Source organism: Chrysemys picta, chromosome 3 (assembly GCF_011386835.1).
Source record: "Chrysemys picta bellii isolate R12L10 chromosome 3, ASM1138683v2, whole genome shotgun sequence".
Classification (NCBI taxonomy): Eukaryota; Metazoa; Chordata; order Testudines; family Emydidae; genus Chrysemys; species Chrysemys picta.
The window spans coordinates 206212462-206225131 of record NC_088793.1 but is presented as its reverse complement, the minus strand read 5'-3'; the positions used below and the strand labels follow the sequence as shown (position 1 = coordinate 206225131).

Sequence of the window (12670 nt, the reverse complement as noted above, 5' to 3'; positions counted from 1 at the left end):
TTCGCAATGCTCCTCGTCATTCAAGTGAGATGTTTTCCGGGAGTTTTAAGAGTGATGCTGTTTCCCTCTCTCGACTGGTGAGAGTCCCCATTTCACTCATTCTCCAGTCAGTCCCGCAACTGACAGGGCCCAGCTCCCTAATGCAAAACCCGAGGGGGACAGGCTGTTTTGGGAGAGAGGAACGGAAGGGTCAGGCTTCTTTTGCCGTCAGAAAGCAGCAAAACAAAAGCACAAGCTTTTTATTTTACTTTGCAGGGTCACGGCAGCGTGGGCGGGTGCTCCCAGTTCATGGCTGCAATCTAGCTTTTGCTGATTGCTTTTTGTTTCGTTTGTTATTTCACTTTGGGGGGGGAGGGGGCCAAAAAACTCCATGGCTCTCATTGACTTTTCTCCCTAGACGGGGACTTGGCCTCTTGCTGTGGGAAAAGCCTGGGGTACTGCAGGCCTTGGGAGCTCTCCCGTGCAGTGATAGCCCCACATTTTGGTTGGTTGTTTAGTGGCCGGGTGATGGTTGGAAGGTGTCAGGTTTGAGTTGTCCAAGGGGGATAGGTGGTCATGGGGGGGGTGTTTGGCTTTGTGTGGCTGATTCCCCTTTCTGGGGCAGAGACACTCCTGAGGGGCGCTGGGAGAAATGGAGAGAGGGCAGGGTGCGGGTGCTGGGAAGATTGAGACGCTCCTGAGGGACGCTGGGAGAAATGGAGAGAGGCCAGGGCGCAGGTGCTGGGAAGATTGAGACGCTCCTGAGGGGCGCTGGGAGAAATGGAGAGAGGCCAGGGCGCGAATGCTGGGAAGATTGAGACGCTCCTGAGGGACGCTGGGAGAAATGGAGAGAGGCCAGGGCGCGGGTGCTGGGAAGATTGAGACGCTCTGTGGGGCGCTGGGAGAAATGGAAAGAGACCAGGGCGTGAATGCTGGGAAGATTGAGATGCTCCTGAGGGGCAGGTGGGAGGGAAAGCACTCAGCTGGTGTGTGTTGCTGCTGCAGGGAGTCGGGCCTACGTTCTCCTGTCCCTGAGCCAGCAGGATGGCATTGAGCAGCACATGGACTTCGACAGTCGTTATACCCTCCTGGAGCTGTTTGCGGAGACCACGTCCTCCGAAGAGCACTGCATGTCCTTCGAGGGGATCCACCTGCCCCAGGTACCCGCAGGACTGGCTAGCTCGGGGGGAGGGGCACAGGAGCTGGGGGCTTCACTGGGCAGGGGGCTTGGAGGCCTGTCTGGTATGGAGATGGACGGTGTGGTGACAGGAGAGAGCTCAGAGACCTATTGAGGTGGGGAGGGTTGGCTCAGGGTGGGCAGGACAGGGGGAGGTTATGGGGAGGGTTGGCTCAGAGGCCTGTTAGGGATGGGGAAGGGGAGGGGAGGGTTGGCTTGGGGAGGGGAGGACGGGGGGGAAGTTGTAGGGAGAGGTTGGCTAAGAGGCCTGTTAGGGATGGGGGAGGGGAGGGTTGGCTCAGGGTGGGGAGGACGGGGGGAGGTTGTGGGGAGGGTTGGCTCAGAGGCCTGTTAGGAATGGGGGAGGGAAGGGCAGGGATGGCACAGGGTGGGCAGGCTGGTGGGGGCCTGTTGGGGGTGGGTAGCGATGCTCCAGGACAGGTGAACAGGCAGGGAGGTGGGAGGGGAGCTCTCGTACCGTGGCTCTGACGCCGTGTCTGTTGCAGATCCCCGGGAAGCTGCTGTTCTCGCTGGTGAAGCGCTATCTGTGCGTCACCTCTCTCGTGGACAAGCTCAACAGCAGCACGGAGCTGGGCGGGGAGCGGCAGGACTGCGCCGTGCCCTGCGCTCACGTCGGGGAGAGGAGCCGCATGCAGCGGGAGTTCGAGTTCAGCATGGCCATGGCCAATCTCATCTCCGAGCTGGTGCGGGTGATGGGCTGGGACCGCAGCCAGAGGATGGAGCTGCTGTCCCTGCAGGAGGGGCAGCCGCGGGTCGTCCGCTCCATCTTCCAGCCCAAGGCTCCCGCCTGCGCCGCCGTCCAGGTGCCTCTGGTCACACCAAAGCCCTCCCCGCGCAAAAAGCAGGGCCCCGGGTTCTTGACTTTGTCCGACTTCGCCAGGCGCAGCAGCTACGTGGAGTACGTGCAGGAGAGCCTCAAGCCGGGGATGATGGTGCGCATGATGGAGGACTACGAGGAGATCAGCGCTGGGGACGAGGGCGAGTTCCGGCAGAGCAATAACGGGATGCCCCCCGTGCAGGTGAGTGCCCGAGGAATGGAGGAGCATGGGACTGGCAGAGAGTAAGGGAGGAGGGTGAAACACTGCAAGTGGCATTGCTTCCCATCCTTCCTGGTAAAACGTCCCTACCCCTGAGAGCTCTGGTCCCAGGTGTTTGGCTTGGACTCTCTGTAGCTGGCTTCCTTTGATCCACAAACAGGCTGTGCTCCCCTGGCCGAGGGTGAACAGGTTTTTCATCCATGCGCTTCCCGTTTAGGAGAGCCAGCTGCAAGTGAGAGTCCGGTCTGGGGGGCTCCCTTCGCACTATGCGTGTGCAGAGCGGCATGTGCTTGGTGCAAGGTCAGACCTGCAGACAGAGCCCACCTGACTCGGGAGAAACTTAAGCAGTGTCTCCAAGAGAAGTTTGCCCCTATGCCTACAACAGATGATGATGATGACAATTTCTGAGATTCAAGGCTGCCATTCTCTCAGCATGTGCTGAGTCCATTGGCTATGTCACCCGCCATTACCAAGATTGGTTTGATGGGAACGATGCTGAGATTCAGGGCCTGCTTGATGAGAAGAGAAAAGCTCATCGCATGTGGCAAAACGACATATCACGCCAGCAGAAGAAAGAGTCATTCAAGCAACTCAAGGCTGAAGCCCTAAGGAAAATCTGTGTCATCAAAAATAAGTGGTGGCGAGAAAAGGCCAAGGAGGTTGAGCTTTACACTGATAAACATGACATGAGGAGTTTTTTTCAGGCAATAAAGGCCATTTATGGTCCATGCTCCACCCACACCGCTCCGAGGCCAAGACGGGTCAACGTATTTTAAGGCGAGCGAAGCCATCAAAGCCAGATGGAAGGAGCATTTTGAGTTGGTCCTGAACTATGAGTCAACTGTCTCTGATGCCACTATTGAATCTAGACCTCAACGACATGAAAGAGAATCTTTTGCTGATCCATCCCCCCAACCCCCAGAAGAAGTAACACGAGCCATTATGCAAACTAAGAACAACAAGGCGGCAGGGCCTGAAGTCTACAAGTTTGGAGGTGAAGAATTGGTAGGGAAGCTCCACAAACTTTTTTCTTCATATCTGGTATAATGAGAAGATTCCAGAAGACTTGAGAAGCGCTAACATTGTTACAATCTTTAAGAAAGGAGATAAGTCGGAGTGTGGAAACTATTGAGGCATTGCCTTGCTATCTACAGCAGGGAAAATTCTTGCCTGTATCCTCTTAAACCATTACTTCTTGCTGAGGAAATATTGCCGGAATCTCAGTGTGGTTTTAGACCATCCTGTGGGACAACCGACATGATCTGTGTTGCCCGCCAAATCCAGGAAAAGTCTCAAGAGCAAAGTCAGAACCTGTATGTGGCTTTCATCCATTTGACAAAGGCCTTTGACTCTGTCAATTGTGAAGCCCTGTGAAAGGTACTGGCCAGATCTAGCTGCCCTCCAAAATTTATTAAGGTTGTAAGGCTTCTCCATGATCAAATGACTGCCACGGTTCTCTGAAATGGCCTTGAGATGGAACCTTTTGTCATCAAAACTGGGGTTAAGCAAGGTTGTGTTATTGTCCCAACCCTGTTCTCCATCTATTTAACAATCATGTTGGTCCTCGTTAAAGACTACCTCCCCAATGGAGCTGACATTCAATATAGAATGGATCGGAGGGTCTTTAATCTTCGATGTCTCCACTCAGTCTAAAGTCTTCAGGGCGTCCATTACTGATCTTCAGTATGCTGATGACTGTGTCATCCTCACGCACACTGAGCATGACCTTCAGTCCATACTGGATTTTCTTGCACAAGCTTACCAAAGCCTAGGACTCGCACTCACTATTGGGAAGACTAAAGTGCTCCATCAGCTTGCCTTAGGCCTTGCACATGACCCACCACAAATCACCATTGAGGGTCAGACTTTGGAGACAGTTGAGCACTTTTGCTACCTCGGTAGCCAACTTTCTCAAAACTCAAAAATCGACAGTGAGATCCAGCGCGCAAGGGCTTCCTTTGGGAAATTTCTCCAACGTGTTTTCATGGACCGTGACCTACAGCAGGACACCAAGATCCAGGTCTAGAAGACAATTGTTGTTCCTACACTCCACTGTGGATGCAAAACCTGGGTGACCTGTCAACAGCACCTCAAGAGCTTGGAGAAGTACCACCAATGATGCCTCTGGAAGATCCTTCGTGTCAAGTGGGAAGATCGCCGCACTAACACCAGCATCCTCGCTGAAGCCAATGTCACCAGCATGGAAGCAGTGATCCTCACGCCCCGACTTCGCTGGGCCGGACATTGTGTGCAAGATGCCAGACTCTCGCCTCCCAAAACAAGCCCTCTCCTCTCAGCTCACCCATGGCCAGAGATCCCGCGGTGGGCAGAGGAAACGCTACAAAGACACACTGAAAGCGTATCTCAAGAAAACTGACGTGAACATCACGAGCTGGGAGGAGCAAGCCACTAACCGATCCCAATGGTGCCATTTCCTCCATCCGGCAGTGGCCCGCTTGGAGGAGAAGCGCCTTGCCCTCGAAGCTGAAAAGAGAGAGAAGGAAGGGGTAAAAAAAGAGAGAACTTTCTCCCAGCAGGCAACTGGCCTGCCACGAAATGTCTGTACCTACTGCGGGTGGATTTGCGGGTCCAGGATCAGACTCTCGAGTCATCTCAGGACTCTCCTATAATTCCGTGGTAGAGATCATCCTCGAATTGAGGGATCACTTAATTTGTTAGTAAATTCAGTTTATGTGCTGATGCCCTGAGGGAGATAGTGGTTGAGGTAAAGGAGGTCAAGGGTGTTTTTTTTAAGGTGGGAGAGACTAAAGCATGCTTGTCCTGGGAGGGGAATGAGCCAGAGGTGAGGGGGATCAGGGTGGGATAGGGTCACAGGGGCGGGGTAGAGGGCCTGCAGGAAGAGAGAAGATGAGCTCTCAGGTTCAGTGATTGGGGCTGTGAGAGGCAGAGGGGGAAAGGAAGTGGGGACTGGGCGGCAGAGGGATGGAGTTCCACTTGGATCTTGCAAGTTTTCTTCCTGCAGAAGTTAGGAGGATCCTGGGAGGAGGGGGATGTGAGGGAGGGATTAAGGAGGGAGCTGAAGGTGGCTGGGCGGTGAGCATGGTGCACGCTAGGGGCAGAGCCATAGAAGGAGAGGGGATTTGCAGCGGAGCAAGTCCTCCTTGGGCTGGGACATGTGCTAGAGGCCCTCCACTGTGCAACAGCAGGAGTTGAGGAAGTGGATGGTGGGGCTGGGGCAGGGCTGGGGATCTTTGAGCTGGATGAGTGTGGAGAGTCAGTGACCCTCACTGGAGAGGCAAGGAGAGGGCGGAGAGCAGAGAAGTCCTGGCAGTGCTGGGGGAAGTCAGAGGCCGCTGGGTAGCGAGGCAAGTAGAGGGCGCAGCAGGCTGTGTTGGAGCTGAGACACTGGCCAGGCACAGGGGCCTCAGTGAGGGAAGGACCCGAGGGGAGCAGATCAGGCTGGTGCCCGTTTTGGTGGGTGGGAGAGCTGCTCCTAGGCTGTGGTCAGGGAGGTGGGTGGCTAGAGGTCAGACGGGTGGGATTGTGGCACGCAGAAGAGGAGGCGCTAGGAGTCCAGGCCAGAAAGAAAGGTGGCTGAAACGTTCCCGTGGGCAGTAGATGACGGCACCATGGAGGGAGAGGAGAAGAAAGTCAGATGCAGTGTTGGTCTCACTCATTCTCTGTTGTTTGAAGCAGGGTAGGGGGTGTTGGGAGAGGAAGGCTGGCGCCCTCACTCTGCTCCTTAGTAGGGACGGAAGGCGTGACTGCAGTGTTGGGAGAAGTGCAGGTTTCAGTGGGAGCTGGGATTTGCAAGGAGACAGGGTCCTGAATGGCTGTGATCTGTCGGGAGATTGACCAGACTGTACCCCTGTTAAATAGCGTACAGAATAGCCAGCACCTAACGCTTCTTCCTTCAGACTGCAAGGCTGGGGGTGCAGAAGGTTTTCACCTGGGCCAGTGGGGGTTGGGGAACTTTGAGCCCTGACCACACCCACTTCTGTTCCATGCTTCTCCGTGGATCTCCTGGCCACGCTCCCTACCAGACTCTCCCTTTTCCCCGCCATAGATGGGTCAGCTCTCTCGCCCTGTGCGACGCCTGCCCCATGGGTTATGTGCTTATTCATGACGTTCATTGCTCTGCTTGCCTTCTGGGATTTGTTTGAGCATTTCATGTGTCCATCTTGTGCTGTAGCATTGTACGCCCACCTGTCAGCTGGGCAGACCATATTACCTCACACCCAGTATTGCGTTTACAGTCTAGCCCTCCCTGTCCCAGACTGCACTTGTAATCAGTATTCTGTGACCACTCCTCACGCTCCCTTTCCCCATTCCATTCCATTCCGCAGTGGTTTCCCTCTCTGAGGCCACGTCCTCACTTGGCCTTGGACCATACTTAGGAATGGTGTTTGGATGTGATTCCAGTTAGCAAGAGTTCACCTGATTTGCCCAGCCCTGTTCCGGTGGGTGTTCTGGCTTAGGTCCCCAGTGTAGACTAGAATGTGTTGCAAAGCATGTTGTGTCTGCAGCCAAACAGAGTTAGCGAGAAGTGCTTAAACGTGCTTTCCACTGTGTTTAGGAACCAAAAGCCATGGTCGATGGTGTCATGCTGTCTGAAGTGGCTCACGAGTGAGAATCGCAACCTCAGGGCACAAACTCCAAACTGGTTGTGAGTTGTGTAATTAGATTTCACCAACCAAGTAACAAGTGTAAACCTCGCAGGTCCTCTAAAAGCCTTACCATGGAGTCACAGACAGTCCCCTGGGGCATTCTGATCTATCTCGCCACCCAGGCAAGCTTGCCTCTGTGATAGTCACTTTACACCAAAAATCACAACAATATTCAGGTCACTCCCAGTCCCCAAGGACCAGTCACTTACCCCAGGTCAGTTGTACTCAGATTTCAAACCAAAGACCGGGCCTGTAGCCAATAAACTAACTTAGGGCAGTTCTACACTTAAAACGCTGCACTGGCACAGCTGTGCCACAGTAGTGCTTAAGTGAAGACGCTTCTACACCAATGGGAGAGCGTCTCCCGTCGGTGTCGTTAATCCACCTCTGCGAGAGGCGGTAGCTGTGTCAACGGGAGAAACCCTCCTATCGACATCACGCTGTCTACACGGGGGGGGGTTAAGCTGGTGTTACTAAGTCGCTCAAGGGGTGGAGTTTTCACACCCCTGAGTGACGTAATTAGACTGGTACAGGTCTGTAGTATAGACCTGGTCTAAAGATGTAGTAAGTAAGAAGAGAAATTAGGGTTATTTACAAGGTTAAAACAGGAAACATGTGCAGCAATGAGTTGCAGTCTTAGATTTAAATAGGTACTTTCGGCTTCTATGATAAGCAGCTGTGTGTGTCCTTTAGGGCTGACCCAGGCCAAGCAGCCTGGGGATCTCTTGTTTATGCTTAGAAATCTTTGCCCCTTAGAATCCAGACAGCGCAAAAGGACCCCAATTCCTCCTGGTCAGGGGTTTTTATCGTCACGTCCCTAGAGTCCAAGCTGATGGGATGAGTGCTTCTGAACGTAACCTCTTCATGGGTGTGTGTGGGGAGCAATGGGCAAAGTCTTTGTTCCACAATGGCCCAGTTGGATTCGGTAGTCCTTTCTGCTGGGCAGAAGGTACCACCTGCTGTAGGAATCCAGCGTTTTGCACTAGGTGATGTTTTTTCTTGTTTAGTGCGTTACGGCGTTTCAGAACAAACATTTTACAGTTACAGAACAAACACTGATGTATTGCCTTATAGCATGAGACACAGATAGTAAAATTCATCCTACAAGCATTCCATAAAGTCTAATCACATTCCTATAACTCTGATATCTATTGTAACTATACCAACCCGCAGGTGAGCCAGACCGGTTTCCAGCTCTGCATTTGTCAGTGTTCAGTGAGGGCTTGGTGCGAGCTGGCACCTGGTCTGCCAGCGTCACAGAAGGGGCTTTAGAATCCTGCCCAGATGTGGCCACAGCTCCTCTCTGTGACCCTGTGCTGTGACCCACTTGACCCTACTCCATCCTCTCTGCTTTCTTTTCCCGTGCTTAAAACATGGGGCCACCATGGACGTTCTTTTCCCTCCTCCGTCAGTGCCCAACTTCCTCCAGAGCTTTGGCCTTCCCCAGACCAGCACTCTGCTTTGCCTAGCCCATTACGCTATCTTCCTTGGCTGCCTCCGCCGCCCTCACAACCCTCCCGGTCAGCTTCACTGAAACCATCTCCTTCCTTGAGATAGAGAGCGAGCCACTGCGTGTGGCCAAGACAAGGAAGGCTAGATTTAAAAACCATCCTGACCCAGTCAGCGGCCTCTGAATCAGCAGTGTCCAGTCCTCCAGACCTCCACCCCTCCCATGAAAAGAGCAACTATCCGGCGTGTGTGCAGCATCCTCCACAGATGTGCTGTGAGCTGTCCTGGCTGCCCCAGGCATGATCAGTCTTGGTGCACTGAGCCGTGCCACACTTGAGCCTGAGAAGCTGGCTTTGGGAGCCCAGAGCCGGGGAGCCGCTCATCTGGCCTGGCGACGGTATAAAAGTTCCTGGTAATGGCAGTGGCTCTGTCCCTTTCTTCCTGTCACTGGCGAGACCAGCTGGTTGGAGAGTGTGCCGCAGTGTCCAGATAAGATGTCTGCTGTGCAGTTGATGGCTGGGTGCATCCCGATTTATTTAGAGTTGAAACTGTAAAAAAAGATGTCTCTGCAAGGCTCTAGGCACCCTACCTCATTAGTTATACAATAGAGTGAAATCCAGCAGCATTCCCCCAGGAGCTCAGCCAGCCAGTGCCTACAGAAACTTACTTCCATCCCCTAATTGCTGTGGGACGCATGTCCTCTGTCCTCTCCAGAAGCCGTGTCAAACAGGGGTCTTAGTAACATGACCAGGAAGTCACCAAATCTGAGCTATTTTGGATCAAGGCGGGAAGCAAATTCCAGAGTCTGAGCCCTCGGAGAAGGCCCTGCCAGCCGTAACGGCCGCTTTAACAAACAAACAGTCCCTCCCTTGCTGTTTCTCCTTCCTTCTTGACACCCTCGCTTCTCTGTTCCGTGGCCTGGCCTCACTTGATCAATCACTGTATACTGCCTACAGCAGAGCCCTCATTTGCCAGGCGTGGCACTTTCACCGTATGGACTTGCTCTTCCCTGCTCGGCGCCCGTCTTTATGCACCAGCCGTTCAGTTTCCATCCTCCACAACAAAATTCTGTCCCCGGAGGTCCCCTTTTTCTTCCATTCCCTTTACTCTGCATAAAAATCTATCATCCCATTGCACCTGCCCACTTCTCCTGTCCACACTAGTATAACACACTCTCAGTCCTTAAGTTAAAACTGGAGGATTGCTGGCACACCAATCATCTCACTGACCTCTAGCCTGGAGGACAGGGCAGCTCTAAGAACAGGAGTACTTGTGGCACCTTAGAGACTAACAAATTTATTTGAGCATAAGCTTTCGTGGGTTACAGCCCACTTCTTTGGATGCATATAGAGTGGAACATATATTGAGGATATATATATACACACATACAGAGAGCATGAACAGGTGGGAGTTGTCTTACCAACTCTGAGAGGTAAGGCAGCTCTAGTGATCTAGGAGTTCTCCCTCTGCTTTCAGCTGATCGTGAAAATCTTTACTTGTGGGCCCAGGCCTGTGCTTTGTCAGATGTTATTTGTGAAGGGTTCCCCCCCTCCACCCCCCCCAAGGTCTTTAAAAAGTTCCTAGACTCTGACTCATCCTCCTTTTGTTATCTTTCTTCATAAGGGTTTTTAAAAGTCTGCGGCCTAGGAGGGCTGAAATTGTAAGTGTGAAGAAGGCACTGTCCTTTCAGAACCGTGTTCAGACTTGTAGACATGATGCCAGCTTTGTCAAAGCAGTGTCCTGTGCTTGAAAACTTGGCCGGGTACCGGTCTCTGTTGAGAGCTAAGGCCTTCGCTTGGCTTGAAAGAAGTCGTTTTTGAGTCTGCTACGATGGGACAAGCTGGAGACTGTCTGCAGAGCATATACAGCAGACAGTGGCCCTAGCTATGCACTTAGAATTAGGTGTGTGCGCTCGCACACTCACTCTCTCTCTCTCATATCTAGTAGGAGAGCAGCTTTTAAATTCTATAAGCGGAGGTGTGTCTACGCTGCAGCTGAGAGCAGGCTTCCTGGCACTGGTAGACACGTGCACGGCCCCTGCTGTAGCTAGCACACAACTAGCAAGGTTGCATGGGCAGTGGCTCAGGCTAGCTGTCCGTGAATGTGCCTAGGAGGCTGGGTGGCTTTGCACTGAGTGGCTGCCCTCCTATCCCTGGCTATGCTGCTGTTTGTGGTGTCCTGGCTTGAGCAGAGCTGGCGTGCGTCTGTTGACCTGCGCTGGGAAGCTCGTTCTCAGTTGCAGTGTAGACGTACCCCAAATACATCACGAGCAAGGAGTTTCCAAGCAGCGCAAGCAAAGCTGGTAGAACTTACGTAGGTAGTTCCTGATGCGGTTTTTAAAAAAGAACCTAGGAAACAGACCCAAAAGAACTTGTGAATGCAGTATTCAGTTTGCCTGTTTAAAATCAGGAAAGGCAAAGGTTCCAATCTCAATATTGACTAAGCCACAGTGTGTGTCGTGGATACCACAGAGTGTGCCCACGTTTATACAGCTTACTGGGTGAGATGGTGGTGGGCGTATGCCCTTCTCTATTTATAGAACGTGGGCGTCGGTGAAGTGATCACACGTCTGTTTCACCCACAGGTTTTGTGGCAATCTACAGGCCGGACTTACTGGGTGCACTGGCACATGGTGGAGATTATTGGTGCCGGAGAGCAGCCTGAAGAAACTGCTGCCCAGGAAAAGGTATCCAGTCTGACCGAGAACTTGACGTTAACCACAGGTGAGGTTATGTGCACTGGGTGTACATGTGCATGCTCTGCCTACTGCTCCCGCATGCTTTGGGGTGCACTTCGGGACTGCTCACACTTCCTTTCCAATATGGAGTGACTTACATTTCTTCTAGGGGTTTTCCTAAAGAGAAAAGTAATTCTGCGTGTTCTGTAGGAGGGATGACAGCTTGTCAGTCAGTGATATGACTTAGAGCTGCATGGGACACGTGTTTAGATAACAATAGGTGTAAAATGTCCTTTAATACTCTAGAACGTGCACATATTCTCTAGTTAGAATTAAACTGAACTAACTGCTAGAACCAGCATGTTTTGATATTTTGGCACTTGCTGCAAATGAAACCACCTGCAATTTGGTGCATATAAAATCAAGAGGAATGAATAAAACAACGTAGGTTCAGAAGTTTTAAAAGCACCGGTGTGCTTTTTTTTGGAGTTCGATAGGCTAAGGTTTTAAAAGCTGTTTAGTAATTTTGGGTGTCTGCATTTCTGGTGATTCATCTTGAAGCACCTTAAAAGGTCTGGCTTTTCTAGGCAGGGTACCCAACAATTTCTGAAAATCACATCCCTTCAAGGTGTCTTAAGTTGAACACCCCAAAATCGAGGCACCCAAAATTTAGTTGCTTTTGAAAATCTTTTTCATAGTTCATCTAGTCTGACCTCCCGCGTAACACATGGTAGAGAATTGCCCCGGTAATTCCTGCATTGAACCCAACGATTTGTTGTTGAAGTAGGATGCATCTTTTAGACAGACATGCAGTCTTGATGTAAGGACTCCAAGCGGCAGAGAGTAAGCTGTTTCAGTCTTCAGTCACCCTCTCAGTTAGAAAAGCGTGCTTCTATTTCCAGTTTGGCTTTCTCCATCACTGACCGCCAGCCACTGCCCCGTGTGATGTCTGTCAGTTAAACTTTGCCGGAACACCAGCTTGCTTTGGCTTAATTCAAAACTGGTTTAGTGAAACGGCTGCAAACCCCTGTGGGGATGCTCTTATTTCAGTTTACACATGGTTTAATTCAGTTTAGCTTATATCTATTCCTACTCACGCTAGTTTACCTGAAATAAATCTGATTTAAACTGGAATAAGTGTGGCCCCACAGCTTTGGCAATGCTTTAAATATATTTGTTTAAAATCACACCTTTACCCTGTGCAGTCTGCATGTAGACAAGCCCTTCTATTACCGAGCTCTCTAGTGATGGATGATACCTTCTCCCTGCGTAAGAACTTACGGACCATGATCAGGGCTCCTTTTACCCTTCCTTTCAATAAGGTAAATAGAGGCTGGGCATGCCTACACTTGCCATTTAAAGTGGAAAAAGTCCATTTTTTGCGCAAAAACCGTGGGAGCGTCTACACGTGCTAATGTCTTTTTGCGGTGAAACTCAGAAGTTTCACCGCAAACAGAAAACCCCGAGAGGCATATACAGCTCTTACCAGTGATGCGTTTGCAGTGATGTGCAAGTGAAGAGACGTTTTTCCTGTTTACAGAGCTTTTAGCCTCCAGAGGATCTCCCACAGTGCCTAGGTGACCACTCTGGCCAGCAGCTCTGCTGCTAAACAGACGTCCACCCCTCCCCTGTAAACCCCCGGGAGCTTTGAAACTCCCCTTCCTGTTTTCTTGGCAAGTGCTCACTTATCTGGCCAGGTGAC

At 51.8% G+C, this 12670-nt stretch overlaps 1 protein-coding gene across 5 annotated transcripts in view; it reads left to right on the top strand.

Annotated features, from left to right (window-relative positions):
• The window catches only part of LOC101951064 (cullin-9), a 65474-nt gene that overhangs the window by 10623 nt on the left and 42181 nt on the right, over nucleotides 1-12670 (top strand). For 4 of the 5 annotated variants that reach the window (XR_010599997.1, XM_065589862.1, XM_065589861.1 and 1 more), the window contains exons 3-5: nucleotides 985-1139; nucleotides 1663-2196; nucleotides 10876-11014. Coding sequence is in view for 4 of the 5 variants with exons in the window: in XM_065589862.1 (XP_065445934.1) it covers nucleotides 985-1139; nucleotides 1663-2196; nucleotides 10876-11014 (828 nt within the window). In the remaining variant the exon portion in view is untranslated. The remainder of the gene's footprint in view (nucleotides 1-984; nucleotides 1140-1662; nucleotides 2197-10875; nucleotides 11015-12670) is intronic. The other variant, XM_065589863.1, reaches the window with a different exon arrangement.